We start from the raw sequence: 21,317 nt of genomic DNA, 5'->3' as shown, positions 1-21,317 counted from the left end.
ATGTCTGTCCCAATGTGGGTGACACCAAGAGCGTGGATCTAGAAACCTGACTTTCTCACTGAGGCCAAGTCACAGCTTCCATGACCGTAAAGTGAGGAAATAATCACCCCACTTACCCCGCTGGGTTTCAAGGTTCAAACGAGGTAATATGGCCATCAGTGTGTCTTATACACCACAACGCAATGTACACATGAGAAGAACGGTTATTCTTCTCGCTGAGGCTCAATTTTTGTAGGAAAAATCTCCCCGGCCCCAGTCTGCCCGGGTACCACATACATTGACCAGTGTCCTGATGTCTCTCTGCCCAATTATTTCCCTGCTTCAGCCTAGCCGAGGGCTAGGGCTAGTCTCATAAACATATGCTCCTCCCAAACACTGGGTCAAGTCAGAAAACCAAGCTTTCAGACAGCAGTGGCCAGCCTGCTTGCTTTCCCATGGGCATGACATCTGGGTTCTCTGCGCATGGCTGGCTTCAGTCCCATCCTTTGGGTGACTTGCTTTTCCGTGGTGGACTATGGGCAATGAAGAGAAAGCGCTGGCCCTGGCGAAGCCTGTGGACACAGCCCCGTGGCAAAAGCAGATGGGGGCTGCAGGCTCAGGGAAGCTGGGGTGGCTTTTCGAATACCCTCCCTGCTGGTCTCGCAACAAGGACAAGACCAGTGGAGAAGCTGGGGAAATGACAGAGAGATGACCGTTTCAGGAGATTCTCTCGGTCATTACCTTTGCAGCGTAACTCCACATTTCAATCCGGTCATTGAGGCGTTTTTTGCACTCGGGTTGTAACCTCACCCGCTTATCCTCCAGGGCCTCCATGAGGCAGGACATTTCTGTGGAAGAAAAGGGATAAGAAGAGTCTGAAACTGTCCAGAACAGAAATTTCTGTAAGGTTGGGAGAAGGGGACCTCACCACCAGAGAATTCAGATTTATGGGCTATACAAAGTTAAATCCATTCTAGGAAACTTGAACCAAGATTTCACATGAAGAAGAATGATACTGAACTTCCAAGGCCAGCTGCCCACAGACTTTTAAAACCGCTCTCATTTTTACTGGGCACGTCTGGCTCGGAAACAACTTTCTACCTGCCCAGGATCCGCCCAGTGTGGCTACTGGGAAAGTTGATGAAGCTGCTCTAGTTTGGACAAGGGGGAAGAGGGCCATGATGATGACTAAGTTTTGCTTCCCTGATAAGTACTCAACCTTCCCTTTTCATCAGATCCGTACATCTGGTCATGGCTAGGTCAGTTCAAACCCAAAGGACTATTCTTAAATTCATTCTGCCACAAAAGCCTAGTTCCAGCATCAACCAGGTCCCCAGAGGATGCTGTCTGTGTCTGAGCTGCAGCTACAGAAGAGAGTGGCTGCAAGTGCTCTCAGAGGGAGTCTGAGAGAGAGTTCCGAGACTGTCAGAGTCAACAGTGACTTACGACGCCCTCGGCCAGGTGTAATGGCTGCACAGTGGTGTTTAATGTCCAGGGCACACGCTGTATGAAGGACTGGGTCCACAAAGATGTCTGCTTTGCTTTCCTTCAGCATGTTTAACACTTCCTAGGAAGGGAAAATCATCGCAGAGAGAGCTTTTGTAGAGGAAATGCATCAGATCTGTTATCTGCAAATACTTTATATACAAACAAAAAAGTCAAGGAGGGAAGGCTGAGGGTTAGCAACAGAACTTGTCGAGATAGGTGGCAATGTGGTGATGATGAAAAGAATGTAGATTTTTAGCAACTGATTTAAGTCCATAAATACACCTGGGAGACCTAGTGTAAGCAAAGCTGTATGCTCAGTAAAGTGTGGGGTTATAAAATCAGATTTGGGTTTTGGCAGTCTGGCATGCCATATTATTAAATACTAAGTGTTAGTATTTATACTGGTATAACATAGCTATTTTCTTACTTTAAGAAGACTGAAAAATGTGAAATCTGAAAATCAGAGTAATATGCTATCTTAAAATTCCCAAACAACGGTCAACGTTTGCAAAATGTTTCACTTTACCTCCATTATTCTCAAAAGAAAAAAAAAAAAAAGACTGAGAGAGCATAAATTTTACTGCAAGAACAATTCTTACTGAGTTTAAAGATGTTCCGAACAAGAGGAATATAAAAATGATGGAACTGAAATCAGCTCTGCAGTCTCTCCATTTATACACGATGAAAGAATAGGAGGTAAAGACAGGCCAGAAATGCTTTTCTGTTCTTTTAATTAAATTTATTTATTTACTTTAGGTTTTTTTTTTTTTTTTAAGATTTTATTTATGTATTTGAGAGAGAGAGAATGAGAGAGAGCAAGCACATGAGAGGGGGGAGGGTCAGAAGGAGAAGCAGACTCCCCGCCGAGCAGGGAGCCCGATGCGGGACTCGATCCAGGGACTCCAGGATCATGACCTGAGCCGAAGGCAGTCGCTTAACCAACTGAGCCACCCAGGCGCCCAAATTTATTTATTTACTTTAGAGAGAGAAAGAGAATCCATGCTGAGACTGACGCGGGGCTCAATCCCACGATCCTGAGATCACGACCTGAGCTGAAACCAAGAGTCAGACGCTAAACCGTGCAACCTAGGTGCCCCTAGAAATGCTTTCTTAAATAAAAATAGTTTGCTTTCAATGGAAAGACTATAGTCCCAATAAAACAACAATAATAAAAACAAGAAAAGAAAACCCGAAACTCAAATATTGTTCAAAAAGTCCTCTTCAAAGTTAAATGGGATCATTTGATGACAAAGCAGTCCAAGGAAAATATCTGGATTTAGCTTTCCGCCAACTCCCTCCATTCCTCAGACCGTGTGCAATCGGAAGCATTTCAGCAGATGAAAAGATCTGTGTACAGTAGTCACAGTGACTCAACAATGACATCACTGAAACACTTTTCAAAAAAAGAAAAAGTTTTTTAAAAAAGATCAGATAGATCATCTCAGTTGCAGTTTTACAAGATAATGTATGCTTAGCAGTCACATTTTGTTAACTTTGTTTTTATGTGCTATTTCTGAAATGACTTTTATGGATGCAGTATATGTACTGATATGTTGGACTTGACATCTTGCTCTCGGCAGCGTACTCACAGTGCCCCTCAACAACGGCCTGGTTGTGGGGATGAGACATATTCACAAATAATTAGTACATGTGAAAGAATACTTAAGGTATAGGTGATTAATTGTTAAGAACCCAATTAAGGTTTTCTAAGAGGGAACAGTGTGTAGAATTCTGGGGAGGAAGGTTTAGATGTTATCCCTGAGACGTCAGAGGACAGCATTGGAAGGAAAGAGAAAAAGGAGTGAAAGCAGGCAGGAAAAGGGCCACTGATGGTGGTGATTACCTTCTTACAAGTGTCCGTCTTGATTTTGAGCAGGTTAACTTTGAGGCATTCCTCCACTTGACCCGTCTGCTCTTGGGCTGCTGCTTCTTCAGCACACAGATTAGAGATCTGTTCAAGAGACACATGAAACACAAGGCCATCTCTACTCTCACCAGAAACCTTGCTCTGCAGCCTGTAGATTTGGTGGTCCTCCCACACGGAGCCACAGGTCCTCTCAAACAGTTTCCCGATGGACTTCACTCCCCTGCCTCCTGTACAAGCTGCGAGGCCCCATCCTCCTTCACGAGGACCGGCACACAGAGTCGAAAACCAATCAGTGTACCCATCTTTATGCTGTCAACCCTGAGATTTGAGTCAGACTGTCCCAGGATTGGTCACAAAGAAGGCTATCCTTGATGATACAGGAGGAAGGTGATATAACCAAGTGAAATACTAAAAGCAAATGCTTTATAAGGTTCAGGGTCAACTCAGACTCACAACTTGGCAGCACGTGTGCGTATGTGGTATGCGTGCGCACACACACACACACACACACACACACACACACACAAAGGGGTTCTAAAACACAGTCCACACCAAAGATTAAAAACTTAGTTTTCTTTGGACAGCTGTGTGAGTAAGCTTCTTTTAAAAATCTTTAGCTATGATCCCCTAAAATTGACATATGTTGTTGAACAAAGTTCTCCACATGGCCTTTTCTAGCTAGGAAGTCAAATAATTTCCAAGGACAGGCATTTCTTTAGTGCTATTAGAGGAGCACTTTATTTTTCTGACAAGTCTCAGGGTATTCTAGGTTGACCATCAGAATAAGGAGAAGGGAAGAACAAACTATATGGAGACATATATAATAAAAGAATACTCTAGTACACGCAAACAATGAACTGTGGGACACTACATCAAAAACTAATGATGTAATGTATGGTGATTAACATAACATAATAAAAAAAATACCAAAAATAAAAAATAAAATAAAAAGAATACTCTAGTACAACAGAGAAACATGGAACCAACACTGTATAGTGATAGGACCAGTGCCAAGTCTAATTCAGTGTCACAGGGAACCAGAAACTCAAACAATGGAGAATCCAGAAGATGGGCCTTCAACTATCCTGGATTCAAGGCTGAAGGGCAAGAGAAAACAGGACTCTTCTCCAATAAGATTTCTCTGACCAGCTCTGTTCATAACCAGTTTCGTACCCAAATCCTACCTCATCTGAGCAGTGCAGCTGGAGCTGAGGATCTAGTCGGTAATCCAGAGCAGACTCCTGGATAATAATCCGTATCTGGTCTTCACAGTCTGAAGAAAGCCGCTACATGTGACAAAGGGAGACTTCATCAGCCTATCAGACAATTTCAGCTTTATTTATTTATTTAAAGATTTTATATTTATTTGACAGAAAGAGACACAGCGAGAGAAGGAACACAAGCAGGGGGAGTGGGAGAGGGAGAAGCAGGCTTCCCGCAGAGCAGGGAACTCGATGCGGGGCTCTATCCCAGGACCCTGGGATCATGACCTGAGCCGAAGGCAGACGCTTAAAGACTGAGCCACCCAGGCACCCCACAACTGCAGCTTTTTATTTGGCCCAATTTGGGAAGGTATGAAAAAGGTCTTGGGAAAGTAGGAGCAAGCTAGGGACTTCCCAAGAAAAAATGACCAGGAGTCGAGGGGCCTCTACAACCACACCTCTGTGAAGAGTCCAAGCCAGTTTATACCTGATCAGCATATCTCAGCTTGAGACAAGAGATGACTTGACCTTCCAGCTCTGAATCATCCTTGGCCTTAGTCAGGATACCATGGCAGAATTTAGGAATGTCAGCTTTACAGGCTTTCCTTAACACAGGGTTTAGGCGGTAATCTGGAGTGGAAAGTTATAAGAACATGATAAAATATTCCACCTGATTCACAAACATTAGAGATCTACCTTTCAAAAGGGGGCATATTATGTCACTGACCACAAACAAACCACTGATTTGTTTATTCGCTAAATGCTTACCGAGCTCTCACTATGCTATTTTTAACCAGCCCAGCAACAGAATTTAATGAAAGAGTAGAGGTGGAGATGGAGCCCCAGGAATTCTACTTTGCAGCAGCTCCACGGGCTCTGCTGGTACCTGCATTCTTAGTAGTTGTCATGAAGACCAAGCAGCCATCACTAATGTTCCCCATAACAGAGGTTTTGGAAAACACTGAGATTACCTGACTCATCTTACCAACTATGTTACAAGGTCTTGTCACTCAGAGACGAAATTTCTCTCTTCTAAAAGACATTACCCATATATTCTCCTACCACATGCAGGAAGTTTTGTTAAATCTCTAGAGTTTTCAAAGAACTCCAGCCCTGACTCCTGTGTCCTCTTTCCTACGACTTCCATTCTGTTCTCCCAGATACTCTTTGAAGAAAGAATAAGTCGTTTTGCTTATTGCATCCAGACCATTCCCTTAAAACCCACAGACAACAAAACACCTGTAGTTTAATAAGGCAGGTATATGCCAACTCAGTTCCACTGAAGCCCCACTCAAAGGGATGGGGAAAGCCAGGCCACGATGTTACCTGTGTTCTGGGTGATCTGGCGCTTGGTTATCATCTGTTTGCATTTGGGATCCATCAATTCACTGTTTTTATTTTGTTTCAAGCACTGCAACATGGTTTTGGAATCTGCTTCTGGACAGAACCTCTGCAAGAAATAAAGTTTTACAAAAGTAGTTATCCAAATACGGCAATTAACACCATCCATACCATTCTTTCATCTATTGGAGTGCTAACGACAAAATCGGCTTGAAGATATCACTCGGTGCAAGAGAAACAGCTAAGTCTGAATACAAACCCAGCCTCAACTTCCCCTTTCTTCATCTATTCTCTACTATATCGCTCATAGTTCTACTACTCTCACTGTTTCCTATTTTGCATAGGACTGACTCTGTACCCACATGGCTATATTACATTATATGACATCTCCTGAGCTTAAATATTGTTTAAGGATGAATGTAATGCCATACCAGGTGGCCAGGTAGCCCTCAAGCCGTACCTACCCAATTGGAACAGGGAACTTAAAAATTACCCACCAATCAATGTGAACAAGAATGTGGGGAAAGGACCAGTCTAGTTCATCTTTTAACTACGGGGGCTATAATCCTACCAAACCTGTGAGCTAGCCCCTGTACACTTGTTAGTGTCCTTGAAGTCAGAGAGATCCATTTTGGACTAATAATAAATTCCATCTCTATGTGCTAATTAACAGTCTATCTGCTAATCACAGTCTACTGATACCTTAATATAGGTTGGTGACGTGGGTTGCTGACTGGCTTTTATAAAAGTCATCAAAATCTTACAAAACTACCTCAAATCAGAGTCTAACATTTCCACTTTTACATAGGACTCAAATCTACCAGGCCCAGCTAAAGACACTTCTAACTTTCACAATTCTCTTTGGTATCTGATAGAGTGAAAAATACCATTTTATTTTAAAATAGTATTTTATTTCAGTAAATTATAATAAAGCATTTTGTTTTATTTTATTTTAAATAAGGCATCAGAACTTTAAGTTTAATCTCTTCACATATGTGGAAAGATTCAGGAACTGGCATCTAGGTTCTCAAGTCAGCCCTGCTGTAGAGAACGCTCACTGGAAAAGTGTATGAAACAAAAGAACTTGTAGAACAGAAAAGTCTTTCGATTGCAGAAGGACGATGATCAGGACACTTGGTGGTGGCTTTTTCAGTATACCTACCACTACCCGCTCTCAAAGACTAATCATGTATTTCCTGGGTATCTATTCACTTGTGCCTTAGGTCAAGGTGAGCTCAGTTAGCTTAGCTCAGTGGTTCTTACACTTGAGCCTGCATCAGAATCACCTGGAAGCCTTGTTAAAACGGACAACTCTGCTCCCAGAGTTTCTGATTCAGTAGATATGCGGTGGGCCCAAGCACTGATCAGTTTCCAGGTGATGCTGAGGGACCACACTATGAGAACCACTGTCTCATTTGTATAAAAGAGGTTGAATGAAAAGATTATACAAATTTACTCCGACATTGAAAGAAGCTTATGTTGTTATTTTTACTTATCCTGTGCTTGCCCCCTGGTTTTGGATCCCTTACCTTTATCATCTGCTTGCAAACTCTCATGAGTGTATAGTCTAGTTCTGGGTCCATCATCTCTGTCTCCTGTAGCTTAAAAACTTTCTGGTGGCAACGGGTACTTAGCTGCTTCTTGTTTTCTTTCAGACATTCAATAATCTAGGGCACAAGAATTATGGTCGTGTTAAGGGGTGTATCCTGGCTTGATAATCCAAGAGTTCTGACTACAGCCTTCAGTTCTTAGTGCATTCCCCATCTTTTGTTCCATTCCGAATTCCTAGGCAACAGGAATCAGAATTTGCTCACCAAGGAGAATTAATCAATTTACAGCTTCAGGGCTAAGAGTGAACCAAACTGTATAAAAATAATGGATGAGTTGAGCAGACTGCACTGGAGTCTAAAAGGAAGGAAACCCACTCAGATTCCTGGTTTCTTCTGCCTTCCAGCTCTTCCTTGTCCAGATTCCTTCTGGAGCCCACATTAGGCTCTCTGCCTTTCTCTGGAGCAAAAGCCCTGACTAGACAGTAGGCACGAGCTAGGAGGATCAGTTTAACTCACCATTTACCACATGAGAATAGAGCATTAGATGCCAGACATGAAAGAGACCCAGTCCTTACCCCAGATAAATACAGTCTCACAGGGCAAACTTTTATAAACAAATAACTACCAAAAAAAAAAAAAAAAAAGAGGAGTGGGTTAACATAAAAGCATAAAGTGCCACACGATGGATTTTAAGATAGTGAATTAAGTGTATCCTGAAATCTGCCGTTCCCTACACCAACCTTTTAGATATTATAAACAAATGATAAAGAAGGGAAACAGACGGGAAGCTGTAGTAACTAGGGCTATAGATAAGGTCAGGAGACTTCTAGGAAATCTTTAAGGCACAACCAAAAATCACCAAATAACTGAGAGGGAAAAGTAATAGATCAATTTAAAAAATGCATTTAATATCCTTAGAATAATACAGAAAGAAATGGTAAATCAGAATCAAGAACAGATGGTTGTGAAAAGAACCAATTATGGATCTTGGAAACAAAAAATAAAACCCAACAGGTGGTCTCTCTAAAGAGCAGAACGGACAGAACTAAAGAATACATGTTTTCTCTGCAAAGTGGAACTGAGGAATTACCTCAATGCAGTACAAACAACAAAGAAATGGAAAGTATGAAAGAAAAAGAGACATGGAGGACAGATTCAGATGTTCCAGAAGGAAGGAAAGGGCAGTGTTTGAAAAAACAATAACTGAGGCTAAAGCCCTATGGCAATGCCCTGAACTACACAGAAAAGGTAGCTGAATCACTGGAAGAACATTGAAAGAAAAAAATCACTCGTTTGCACTTCATTCCTGACAATTCTGGGTAGGGCCCTGTTCTGTGCATTAAGGAAACAAAGTTTCCCAGGTGACTCTTATGTTAACAGAGTAAGAACTAGTTAAGAACTTCTGTGTAATGGGCACAGAATAAGGGACTAATCAATTTTGGAGGTGCACGGTGTTAGGAAAGCTATGGAGAGGAGGAAGCATTTGAAGGATCAGGAAGAGCTTCTCAGGAAGACATGGTGGGAAAGGACAAGGTAACCTGAAAGAGGGAAGACAATGCAGGTAAGGAACTTCCTTTGGGAGAAGGCTGATATAGCTTAGGAGGGGGTGATTAGGCTGGAGAGAATGTGAGGAGGCTCATCCCACCAGCAAAGAATTAATTATTAAAATGTTACCTTCCCATTTTCACAATTAGAAAATAAAAACAGTCACCTGAGCATTGCCATACTGCACAGTGGAACAGTAGTTCTTGATGTCAGTCTTGCAAGCTTCATACAGATCTGGTTCCAGACGGATGTCCTCGGTCTGCACGGGAGGGAGCCAGCATGGAAAAAGGAGCTTATTCTAAACTGGGATGTCAAATGTTCTACATACTCATGTGTTGACCGGATCTTGTCTAGTGACCACAACTCTTACCCAGCAAAGCAGCAGCAGTGTGGCCACCACAGCACAAGGAAAGCTTGGATTTAGTTTCATTCCTGCCACTGACTAACTAGATGGCCTTGGGCTTTCTTTGCAAAACAAAATGCTGTCACCTGCCCGGCCCCTTCACAGGACTGCTGTGAAATGAAATTAGATCATATGATGTGGAAACCACTTCAGAAAGTCAAAACCATCATATAAATGTAGGGTTCTACTTTTATTATTTTATCGAAAGGGCAAGGTTCAAAGCTAGGGACCCAAAGTCTCAATTGTAACTGGACATCAAGGCTAGCTCCACTTAAACATAATTAGCATTGAATCACTCCCGCCCTATGGGAAAATCTGGTAATGCACCTTTTGCGATATTATTGGTGGTCAGTATTCATTACTAGATTTTGCTTAGACTGAGGTGAAGTATGATTCACAATACAGAACATATTAAACATATTTTTAGCTGTTTTCTTAACATGGTTTAACCTCAAAAGTAAAGTAAGAAGTTTCCTTTTACAGTGCACACTGCAGCTGACTTGCGAACAGCTGTCTCACCTCAGGATCTGTAAGCTCATCAGTGCACGGCACTCCCCTGGAGACTGCTGTTGGTCAGGGAGTGGGCACAGATCTCAAACTGAAAGATGAAAATTGAGGGAGGGGTGCTTGGGTGGCTCAGTCAGTTAAGCGTCTGACTTGGGATCAAGCCCCATGTCAGGCTCCCTGCTCAGCGCCTCGGCCCGGCTCATGCTCTCACTCAAAAAACAAAAACAAAAACAAAGAAACCAAACACACACACACACACAGACACACACTCTTTCTCTCTCTCTCTCTCTCTGAGGGAAGGATCTTGCTACAGGCTGTCAGGAAGGGAGGAGGTTTCTCCTGTTCTACTTTGCTGCTGGAGACGGAATGTTGGAGCAGGTGGCTCAGCTACTGCAAGCAGCCAACATGAGGGAAACCAGCCTTGCAATGAAGCTGGTGCCACAAACAGCAGAAACAATAGGGAAAGACCCTTGATCCTTGAGGGCATTACTGATGCAACGATTGTATAACATTCTTACAGCTGAACTTCCAGTGACACGTGGTCAAAATATTTTATCGGTTAGGAAAAGTGAAGCAAGAAGCTGTCCATGGCAAATTTTAGCACAAGGCTCCAAGTTTTAACAATCACAGTAGTGGCTAAAATCTTCCAATTTGCCCTCACCCTTCACCCAACTTTCTAGAGCCTGCCCCTGTGTTTCTGGGCCCCAGAGGCCATGCTACGAGGCGTTACCATCTCTAGCTCCTCCACCCGCAGCTGCTTGCGGCACTTCAGGGACACCCTGTGCTCCTTGGCCTCCTGGAGAGTGTCATTGCGCACAGTCGTGCTCAGGCAGATCACCACGTCCACCCTGCCAAGGGAAGGAGAAGGCTGAGACTGGCTGGAGCCACACGAGGGCAGAGAGCCCAGAGCGAGGCTGGGGCAGGGGCTGGATCACCACCCCAGAGTGCATGACCCCCTTTACCATGCTTCTGAATGCCCTTTCTAGAAGTCCCACTGTGTTTACAGAGTGCTGAAAGCAGTAATTTGACTGTGTATATTACAAACGTCTGAAGGCGGACTACATTCCTGACTGGCAGGGAGGCCAGAGAGTGGACATGTATGCAAGGACAGTTCAATGCTTGTTTTGTTACAAATATGTGACCAGGGGGGAATGCTGCTCTTAACTCTGGACTGTGTTTTTGATGAAAGGTAAAATTCATTTCTGAAAGGTACAGAAACCTAAGCAAAATGGGAACTTGGTTTATACGAGGGAAATGTGTTCTAGAAATGTGCCTTTGCAGGGGCGCCTGGGTGGCTCAGTAGTTAAGCGTCTGCCTTCGGCTCAGGTCATGGTCCCAGGGTCCTGGGATCGAGCCCCGCCATCGGGCCCCCTGCTCAGCAGGAAGCCTGCTTCTCCCTCTCCCACTCCCTCTGCTTGGTTCCCTCTCTCGCTGTGTCTCTCTCTGTCAAATAAATAAATAAATAAAATCAATTTTATTTATTTGACAGAGAGAGGGAGAGCACAAGCAGGGGGAGCGGCAGGATCGATCCCAGGACACTGGGGTCACGACCTGAGCCAAAGGCAGATGCTTAACCAACTGAGCCACTCAGACGCCCCTAAATAAATAAAATCTTTAAAAAAAAAAAGAAAAAAGAAAAAAGAAATATACCTTTGCAACAGAGTGAGATCGAAGAATTGGGGCAGCCATGCTGTGAAAGCTCATCACTTTCCTCATTGAGACCTAATTCTTAAATGAATCAAGTTTTTGTTTGTTCACTAGACCTCTTAACTCAGTACAAGCCCCTGCTGCTCTCCGGAAGAGCTGACATCATGGAATGATGTCGGGAGGAAGTGAGTTAACCTCTCATTCACACTGCAACTTGCTCCTCTAAGTGTGCAATCTGAATCTGCTTCCTCAGTCAGACAGCCTGGACCTGGGAACATTAAAATCGGCCCTTTAGCTTCCAGGCCTCTCCATGTCAGAACCACCTGTGCCCCCTGTGGCTCCAGGCAACTATAAAGATGATCTGGCCACACAATCCAAGTACTTGGCCACACCACCAAGGGAGTGTGCCGGCCTCCAAGGCTAATCCTACCAGAACACAGGATATTTGTCCAGACTTTAGGGAAGCAGAACGAATCAAGTAAAAGCTACATACTTCTTTTTTATGTTGGGGCAAAGTTTCAACACATCCTCCTTGCAGGCCATTTTAAACTTGTAAGAGAAACGAAAATCCTTCATCTGCACCTGAGAAAGACAATGAGAAAGAAAATCAGCAGCTCTCTAGCAAGTTCCACATCAGCAGTGCTCACAGAGACTGCAGAAGCCCACCTTCTAGGCCCTGTGCAACTCACCTTCCATCTCAGGCTTCAGGACCTGCCCACCTCCCCAGTCCTCCCTCTGCTATGGCCCCTCTGGCTTCCCTACCATTCCAATCATGCTGCTCCCTCTGCCAAAAGGGCTCTTCTCCTAGATCTCCCATGGTTTGCTCCGTCACCTCCTAGGCACTTCTATTCAAAGACCTCCTTCTGAAGCCCCCTTTCTCCTTCACCCTCCAGCCCGTAGGTGACTTTATTTTTCTTCATAGGCCCACCTGAGACTGTATTTATGTGTAAACGTGTTTTTGTGTCTTTCTCTTACTAAAACATAGAATTGACAAGGGCAGGGTTTGTCTGTCCAAGGAGCCCACTGTCTCCAGTGCCCTCAGAGGCCCTCAATATCATTTGGTAAAGGCAAATGATAGGCCAAAGGCCCCAAGAAGAGGTCAATTTTACACAGATGACAGATTTCATCCTCCTGGGAAGGAAGTGCTTGCTTTACCAGAATCACTTCCTTTAGATCTGTGCCAACTTTGAAGAGTACAGTTTAACCTTATTTGGATATCAGACCTGGTATGGTAGTATGATTTAAAAGAGAATACGGCTTAGGGTCTAGTGTACTGATAGACATTTGGACTGCTGCACTGAACAGAGACACAAAACAGCAGATCCCACTGATACTAGCTGTGTAAGCAAAAGCTAACATACCTTACAAAAGCAAGCAATGTGACTCATCTCTATTCCCACTGAGCTGCCCATTCCCTAAGGGTACAGACTCCATCTTACTTAGCACTGCAGTCCCAGAGCCTACCATTGTTCCTGGCCATAGTGGATAAAGACCACGTTTTTTGAGAACTGGAGAAGGGCATATTTGGAACAAATGATTTCTCACAGAACAGGTGCTCTGATGCTCTGGAAGAGAAAGGAATTCAGAACCACCCAAGCAGCCGAGACAGGGTTTGCCTGGCGTTACTGACCAGCTGGAAGTGGGTGACTCCAATGGCACACTTCTCATTCATATCCTTCTGGTGTTTGTTCTGAATGAGACACTCCATCAGGTCCCCAGAGTCGATCTGGTTATCTGCCACATCCTGGGGAAGGCAGTGCACACTTACACTTCATTTCTAATAATTAATGAACAAATCCTGCACCCCAGTTCATAAAAAAATGAAAACTAGACTGATTCTAGAGACTTCCCCAACATGATACATCATAAATTATATCAAAATCAGTCTGAGAAATTATAAGGGATAAACATTCAGTGGACTAAAAGTTGCAGAGCAAGTTGCCCCACACAAAGCTCCAACAAGAACATATACTGTGCAGGGCTTTCACTCCTTTCCCCCCATGACGCCAGCAGCTGGCTTTCAGGATCACACCCAACACTGCCTCCTGATGGTCAGACCCTTATTATGGTTCCTGCATGGTTTCACCCCCACAATTTAGCTACTTCAATAGCTGAATCAAGTAATACAGTAACAGAATTCATTCAGTTGACAAGGAGAAGCTATTATCACTGCTAACAAACCCTGGCTAAGGTACTGGAAGCAGCTCAGCCGTGCTCAGTAGGGCCTGCCCCACCCCTATGAAGGGCATCTCTACAACTGCTGCTAAGTACATACCAGGGCATCCACCAAGCATAATCAGGTAAGGTTTCCCAGGATGGTGGCACCCCCTCTTAATCTGTTTACATTTTCAACTTTAACTTGTCAATCTATCGCTTAGGAGTCATGTATGCTGCAGAGGTTAAGTGCAATATACTTGAGGGTCAAAGTCCTAGTGAATTTGGTTCTGTTCCTCATCCGTTTCTCCAGACATTACTTACATGGCAAAAGTTCTGAATTATGGGCTCACAGGCTCTCATCAGCAAGGCTTCTATTTGAATGTCCTGTAGAAGATTAAACATATTAATAATTCTGCTTCAGAAAGAGCTAGTTGTGGCAAGAGTGGCAGTTTGTGTTTCTGAATCAGTAGCAACTGATGGGCAAATAATTCTAGATGTAGTCTTTAGGTTAGATAGCCCCGGCACAGACAGAATTGCTCCTCCATTACATTCTGAAAGGCAAGTTGATCTAGAGGCAGATACCCCTTGAGCCTGAGCAAAAAAGAGAAGGCAGAATTAAGAACAGTGCAGAGAAAAAACATTTAACAGTAATACTAGAGTTCAGCCTTTGGAGTTTTTCCAAATGGCTAAGCAGTTCAAAATGAAAATACGGGTAAATGACATCTGTCTTTAGTTTATAAGCTCATAAAACAGATGACAAACCACTGCCTCTGGGGAATATACACAAATGTCTTTAAGCAGACAGTAACCTCTGTGCAGCACTAGCTGCTGAAATAACATCTTCCTTTAAAAAGTGACACACCCCAGAATGTCCTCATAAGCTCACAAGGACAACGAGAATGGGAGAAGGCAGACGACAGAAGATGAAAGCAGCAATAAACTTTTGAAAAATAGAAAGAAAGAAAAAAAAAGACTAGTTGGGAAATGTAATTTTACATAATGCCAATTTTGACAATTCAAACGGTTCCTAAAAGGCTTAAGATAAAAAAAAAAAAAGAGCAATCCCCCATTTCCCTAATTTCTGCCCCCAAAGGACAATTTTAACATTTTTAGCTGCTCCCTCCCCAGTAATGCTCTCTGTATTTCTAAATAATATGTCTATGCTTATGAGACTTTCTAATTTCTTTTTTAATATTTCTGTGGGTTTCTGGATGAAACAGGGATAAACACACGTATTCGGTCTTCCACGTTTAAGTGGAAGTCCCAGGCTTTTATTTTATTATTGATGACACAAACATTACCAGATAACCTAATTGAAAGAGCTAAGATAAGAGAACAGGAACAGGAATGCTTGGACTAGTCTTGCATGTGATTAAGAGATCTGAAGCACAGCTGCTATCTTTTCTTAAAGGGGAGGAAAAAGATTGGTCTAATCACTGTGATAATTCTAATTTATGAAGAAAACCAAAGGGCTAAGTATATAGAATATTTCTCTGGAGAGATAAGGAAAGGGGTTCAGGAAGCAACAAAATATACTTCTTTGTGAAGTCAACAGAGGGAATGGGCACTCTCGGGGGCCAAGAAAGGGCAGGACTGAGAAAAGAGGATGGGCCGCTGACAGGATGCCCACGGTCTATGAGCCGCAAGCCGCTTACCTCGGATTCTAACTCGGTGAGGTTGCCGACTATATCTCTGCACTCTACAGCCAGGTCGTCAAGGTGGTCCTGGAGGCACTCAAGCTCCTGCAAATAAGAAAGCAATCCCTTGGCATTTTTCAATTATATAAATGAACAAGGGAAGCCGAGAGAACAGTGTCTACCTCCATTTCAGTGGTCCTCCTTTTCTTCTTAAAACTATTTCACTGAACAGAACACTAAAGCTTTATTTGAGTCCCCAAACCGGGACTGTTGAGAAGATAAGTACTTGATGTAACAGGGTGGTTAAGAGAGTCAAGGGGGTACAATAGCCACACAAATCCTCCAGAAGGCCAAATCGGTAAGTCCAACAAGAATCAATGCTCAGATGTCCTCAGCATCTAAAAATTTTATCAGGCCTTTATTCTATGCCATCAACAACCTGTCATACCATTTTTTTAAATCTGTGTTTTGATATATTTGCTCCCATTTTAAATCTGCATGTCGATAATAATCAGTGAACAACAAATTCACAGTAGAAAGACATGGAATATTTTAAGACTCTTCATGAGCAAAGTAGGTCCAGACCCAAAGTCCAAAACCCAGCATAGAGCTGAGAGCTCCTGCAAGTCAAACCTGGGATTCTAACCCTGGCCCACACAGAAGGATTCTGAGGGAAACTGCAAAGCAAGTGAACACACTATGGTTTGGACATCTAAAAGCTATCTTGTCTGGGCTTTGGAACCTGACCTGGAGTGACCCTGTAGCAGCAATCCATTACTATTCCTTTTAGAAACTTAGAGGCTTTAAGTAGAACAGAAGCTCACTTTCCCAAAGCATATCAACAGCTATTTCTCGGCAAAGGACTCTATTAAAGGATCAAGTTTAACTTAGTATTCTGCAAGAATCTCTGTTTTAGAATTAGAATTGGAACAGACAAGCAGGGTTGTAGGAGTTATACAATGGCCAGAAGGGGGGGGGACCCCTGAAGGAAAATGCATAAAACCTTTGGAGTAAGAGAAATGGCTAAGGGAAAAATCCCATTCACAGAATCCTTTCCTAAGTGGAGCTTCACGGTGATGGGCTGCAATACAGTGCAGCCTTCTCAATGTGACTTTGAAGGGGTGTGAAAGGAAACCGTTTTCTGGGATTCCATATGACCATATCCTTTGTTTCATTAGACAAAGGCAGCAGAAAGCTCAACTGCAGGCATTTTCTCACAATAAACTTGACAGAACTGCAGCAGGCCCAGGAAACAGACTACTGAAAACGGTATTGGCAGGGCTAACAGATCTGAGTAGTAAGCCATGCTGCTTCTTAAATGCCCAAATCCTGCTCGTGGTGAGTTGTTGGTAGTTTAATCACAGAGGGTGTTTTGTAGTAGTAAGAGCGGAACTTGGAAACGTGAGTTCACACCTTGTTCTAGTATTACTGGAGCTTTAACAAGTAGTTATTCCTCGATGCTTGGTTTCCCTGCCTTAAGACAGAAGACAAGCTCCCTCCTAACTCAATTCGCTAGAATGCACTAATATAGCTTTTCTAAGTTTTAAACCAGGCACAAAGTCTTTAGGAACCATTCATAGAATGCATGTAAGTCTTGGGGGCTCCTTCTTCTCTACACTTTCCTGTATGGAGAGGTTCTAAGACAATGGACTGGATGTCTAGCTAGGATTAGACCTGATTATTAGGTAAGGAAGTCAATACACTTCACTCCCATGGGCCTCAATTTTGTCAATTACTAAATGGAAAAAATAATTCCCATTCCTCCATATCTTGTAGGACTACTGTAGGGCATGCACACTATTCACGCATGCTAGTATTTATATATGTTTATGTTGATACCCTGCCTTCTCTCAAAAGGACTTTAATGTACCTTATTAAGGTGAGAAAAGAAAAAAAAAGGCAATATAAAATAAATTTAAAACAAGTTAATAAATAGGAAAAGAAAATATGGTAAAGAAAGTGGGATGGAGCTAGCAGTAAGCTTGGTACACAAATGCCTACCATAAAATCTTATATACTTGCTACAGGCAGGCCATACCTTTGGATCCAGTTTTTTAAGAGGCAACACAAAGAGGGAAAATAATCATTTACAAAATATAGTAACCATAATATATGAACAAACCAAATGCTTTGGAAAAGTATAATTATTCCTGACATAGAGACCAAATAGAAAATTTTCCTTAGGATTTCTTATGAAGAAGACATTGAATAATGTAACAAAAATAGAGATGCATTTTATGGTGTTTGTACTCTATGTAAAATGTTCATCATGAATATTATTATTATTATTACTACTACTACTACTATAAGGTGAACAGGTATAGCTATGTCAGCTACCTGTCCAGTCTCTGTTTTTTCACTGCACCACTTTCCCAAATCAATCAGGCACTTATCCTGGAGGGCGGGATCTAGCTTAACATCCATGGCACGTTGGTGTAGGATTCTTTGAACTTCAGCTCGGCACTCCCGAGACAGCTACATAAGAGAGAATAAGCAAATTACTTTAAAAGTACCAGAACCAAGACAAAAAGACACTACATAAAGGAAATCTGTTGTCAGGAAACTAATAATGTTACAGTTATTTGTACAAACTTTATACCCCCAATCTCGTCCAAAGTGAGGATTAAATCTTCTAGGAGGCTTCTACAAACCCATACCTCTAGGAAGGAGATCCTACATTCAACATTTTCTAATATACTGAATGAAACAACATCCTTTTCTCAGAGTATGTGGATAAAAAGTGAACTGGATTTATATTTTTTGTTTAGCATAACTAATCTGCTACTACCCCATGAATGTAGAGTAGAATACCAGCTCCTGTTCAGGAGAGAACGTGCACTTGGGTCAGGAACACTGAATTCAAATTTACCTAAACTCTGAACAAGCCCAAAAGCCATCTGTATCCTGGTTAAGAGTTTCTAATGGATCTTTAAAGCTAAATGAAGTTAGGGCAGCAATATTTAGTTGTCTATTTGTCATTTAGATTTTAGTAATTTAAAGAAAACCTGGAAATGTCCCCTAACATTCTGTTGAAATACTTTGTTGAAAACGTAAAATCAGATGGAAAGCTGGTGAAGCAACTCTATGGACACTCACTGAATGAAGTTCCCAGAAGTACAGCAACCCTTCCCCGCCAGATACACTGATAAAGTTTCCTACGATGGCAGAAATCAGAACAATACACAGCAAACTAATTCAAAAACAAATGGTTGACAAGAAGAAATGAAGTCAATATTGAGTGCATACCCTCCTGCCCTGTTCCTCAGTGCGGTAGGCGTGTCTATACAAGCAAGAGAACACAGCTCCAGGAGGCATAAGTTCACTGGTTTCATTCCAGCCATGGGTGTGGCAAAGACGAGATGCATCTCCCTGGCACTTGCGGTATAAGACAGGGTCCAGCCTATAAGGTTAAGAGTTAAAAGATATTCCTGAACTTTGTTCTTCAGGAACACACAGTGGTCAATCGGTAGAAGTCTGGTGACTTTGGTGTAGAAGCTTTAAGTTCCACTTCAGGGAGGCCATGGTAGCTACATAAGATGCACAACATTACAGCAGACTGAGCACTAACATGCCCTGGCTGAAATGAGACAATGAGGCCTGTAGCTATCACCAGGCAGCTCACAACTCTTCATTCAATACTGTTTCTCTAAGAGTGAATGAAATTCAATTCTGTTATACGAGATTCAATAAGATCAGGAAATGGCAAGATAAACAGAATCTCCCACTTGAGTTGCCTTCTAGTCAAACTGTTCTTCTTTTGCCCATGCCAGGTAAGGCAGTCATGTTTTTAGTTTGCTTGAATATGCTTATTAACTTAAAAAAACTTGACATTTAACTTTGAACTCTGGAGACAATGGATTAAAGCAATGAGCCTGCTGCTTCTCCAGATCAGACCAATGGATGCTTAATTCTATCCACATCATAATGTCAACTTTGGGGGAGAGCTACTGAATGGAAGGAGAAAGGCTAACACTTAATGAGTAGCTTTTAAGCCTGTGAAGCATTTTTTGATCATGGGTGAAGGAGTTACAGAAGAGGAAATAAGATGATTTTGATTACAGCAATAAACTCAATAAACCCTGTTATTTTGGTTTAGATGGCCTGAGAAAGTACGGAGAAATTCCCACACAGTTTTCTTTAGTCCTTTCCAGAGCTAATTTGAGGGAACAGAAATAAAAATACATTGAATCTGGGGTGCCTGGGACGCTCAGTCGGTTGAGTGCCCAACTCTTGGTTTAGGCTCAGGTCATGATCTCAGGGTCATGAGATCGAGCCCCACAGTGGGCTCTGCACTCAGTATGGAATCTGCCTGAGATTTTCTCCCTCTCCCTCTGCCGGTCCCCCTGCTCGTGTGCTCTCTCAAAATAAAAATAAATAAAATCTTAAAAAAAATACACTGAATCTTCTGAATCATCCCTTTCTAGTAAAGTATGTGAGTAATATATTCAATCACCAGAAAACTCCAGTGGTTAGGAAGCAGCTGAGCTTCCATGGAAGCAGGAGGAACAGCCAGCTTCCCAAGTGGCCGGGTACCGGCTGCTCTGCGGGTGGAAGGCAAACTAAAACATGGAAAGAGGAGGGCAGTGAAGCAAATAAGTTATAGTGATTCTGACTATAACACAGATCCTTCTCCTATTTCATCCCCACCCCCACCCGTTTTTGGCTAACAGTATGAGAAGAGAATTAGAGAATCAAGTTGTCATTTACTGATAAGAGCCTCTTAAGATAGAAAATTCAATAACTTTGAATAGTTAAAGAAATAAAAACAAATTCCCATATCCAGTGCAAATCAGTAAAAATAAAAACGCACTATTATCTCTTAGAGACCTATCTGAAGATGTTTCTGCTGCCCCACAGGTGTCCAAGTTCTTTGAGGATGGATGTCTGTGGTATCAGAAACATGTGACTCTCACTTCCAAAGCTGTAGTGAATGGGGACACATGGGGCAGACCTGCAAGGGCTGCCTCAGCTTTTAGATACAATTCTGAAAGCAAGAAAGGTTCTTCAGGGGATTGGAGTGTGTCAGCCATCCCAGAACTTAAGAAAAACATGTTCTTACTGATTATTTCAAACCATAGAGGAGATCCTGACTAAACAGGAGAACAGGCTGAGGCTTACACTTGACTCTGGCTTCAAAATACTCACTTCCAATCTCGAGAGATGAAATACTGCAGTTCTAATAGACGGTGCTCACAATCTTCCACCATTTTCTCTGTGTATAAGTGTTCCATCAAGCATGAGAGGATCCTGGGCATAAAACAGGGATGAAATTCTAACAACGGGTTTGGAACTCTCACATCAGTAGTATTTCCTTGGTCTGTAGAAAAAGCCCTTGAGCTATTTTTGAGGGCAGTCGGGGATTTAATTCTCTGAGAATAATTCAAATTAACAGTCTGATAGTGACTATGCCTTCTCTCAACTTCAGGGCCACACGGCACCTGGGACTTGGCTTAACTAAGATTTGTGTGCAGTTGCTTTATTTTTAACTGTTTATTAGAAAAATTTTCCAACACATACAAAAGTACAGAATCCTAATAGCCACCTTCCCTTCCCATAGCTTTATCAACCTATGGCCAAGTTTGTTTTAATTCTACACCTCCCCTTGTTGATATTTTGAAGCAAATCCCAGATACCATATCATTTTCTTCATAAATTCTTGAGCATGTTTCTCTACAAAGACATAATACCATAATCTACCAAAAGAAATTAATTTTAAAAATCCTTAATGTCATGTGATATCCTATTAGTTTTCAAATTTTTTTTGCAATTATCTTATGCCTTTTTATATGTTCGTTCAAACCAGGACCCAGAAAAGGTCCACACACTGCATTTGATTGATAGTATCTTCAAATGATTTTCAGCTGTAGCAGTTCTCCCCTTCCCTCCCTCACCCCTGACCCCTCATGCTTGATGCAGTTATTTTTATATTGGTAAATATTCTTAATTAGTCTTCACTGTGTTTGTCTATCTTCTCCAACTGCACAAAAAGCTTTA

At 42.3% G+C, this 21,317-nt stretch overlaps 1 protein-coding gene across 1 annotated transcript in view; it reads right to left on the bottom strand.

Annotated features, from left to right (window-relative positions):
- The window catches only part of GLG1 (golgi glycoprotein 1), a 162,052-nt gene that overhangs the window by 6,456 nt on the left and 134,279 nt on the right, over nucleotides 1-21,317 (bottom strand). The window contains exons 10-25 of the mRNA XM_081807360.1: nucleotides 20,469-20,570; nucleotides 18,570-18,723; nucleotides 17,661-17,798; nucleotides 15,342-15,428; nucleotides 14,008-14,070; nucleotides 13,160-13,273; nucleotides 12,023-12,111; nucleotides 10,613-10,730; nucleotides 9,139-9,231; nucleotides 7,407-7,544; nucleotides 5,863-5,986; nucleotides 5,024-5,166; nucleotides 4,519-4,620; nucleotides 3,311-3,418; nucleotides 1,426-1,546; nucleotides 721-827 (exon numbers count right to left, since the gene is read on the bottom strand). Of these exons, the coding sequence (XP_081663486.1) occupies nucleotides 721-827; nucleotides 1,426-1,546; nucleotides 3,311-3,418; nucleotides 4,519-4,620; nucleotides 5,024-5,166; nucleotides 5,863-5,986; nucleotides 7,407-7,544; nucleotides 9,139-9,231; nucleotides 10,613-10,730; nucleotides 12,023-12,111; nucleotides 13,160-13,273; nucleotides 14,008-14,070; nucleotides 15,342-15,428; nucleotides 17,661-17,798; nucleotides 18,570-18,723; nucleotides 20,469-20,570 (1,801 nt within the window). The remainder of the gene's footprint in view (nucleotides 1-720; nucleotides 828-1,425; nucleotides 1,547-3,310; nucleotides 3,419-4,518; nucleotides 4,621-5,023; nucleotides 5,167-5,862; nucleotides 5,987-7,406; nucleotides 7,545-9,138; nucleotides 9,232-10,612; nucleotides 10,731-12,022; nucleotides 12,112-13,159; nucleotides 13,274-14,007; nucleotides 14,071-15,341; nucleotides 15,429-17,660; nucleotides 17,799-18,569; nucleotides 18,724-20,468; nucleotides 20,571-21,317) is intronic.

The sequence above is a fragment of the Leptonychotes weddellii genome, chromosome 16 (assembly GCF_054177405.1).
Source record: "Leptonychotes weddellii isolate Sample4059 chromosome 16, ASM5417740v2, whole genome shotgun sequence".
NCBI lineage: Eukaryota > Metazoa > Chordata > Mammalia > Carnivora > Phocidae > Leptonychotes > Leptonychotes weddellii.
The sequence above is the reverse complement of the archived record's forward strand: the minus strand, read 5'-3'. Positions and strand labels throughout refer to the sequence as shown.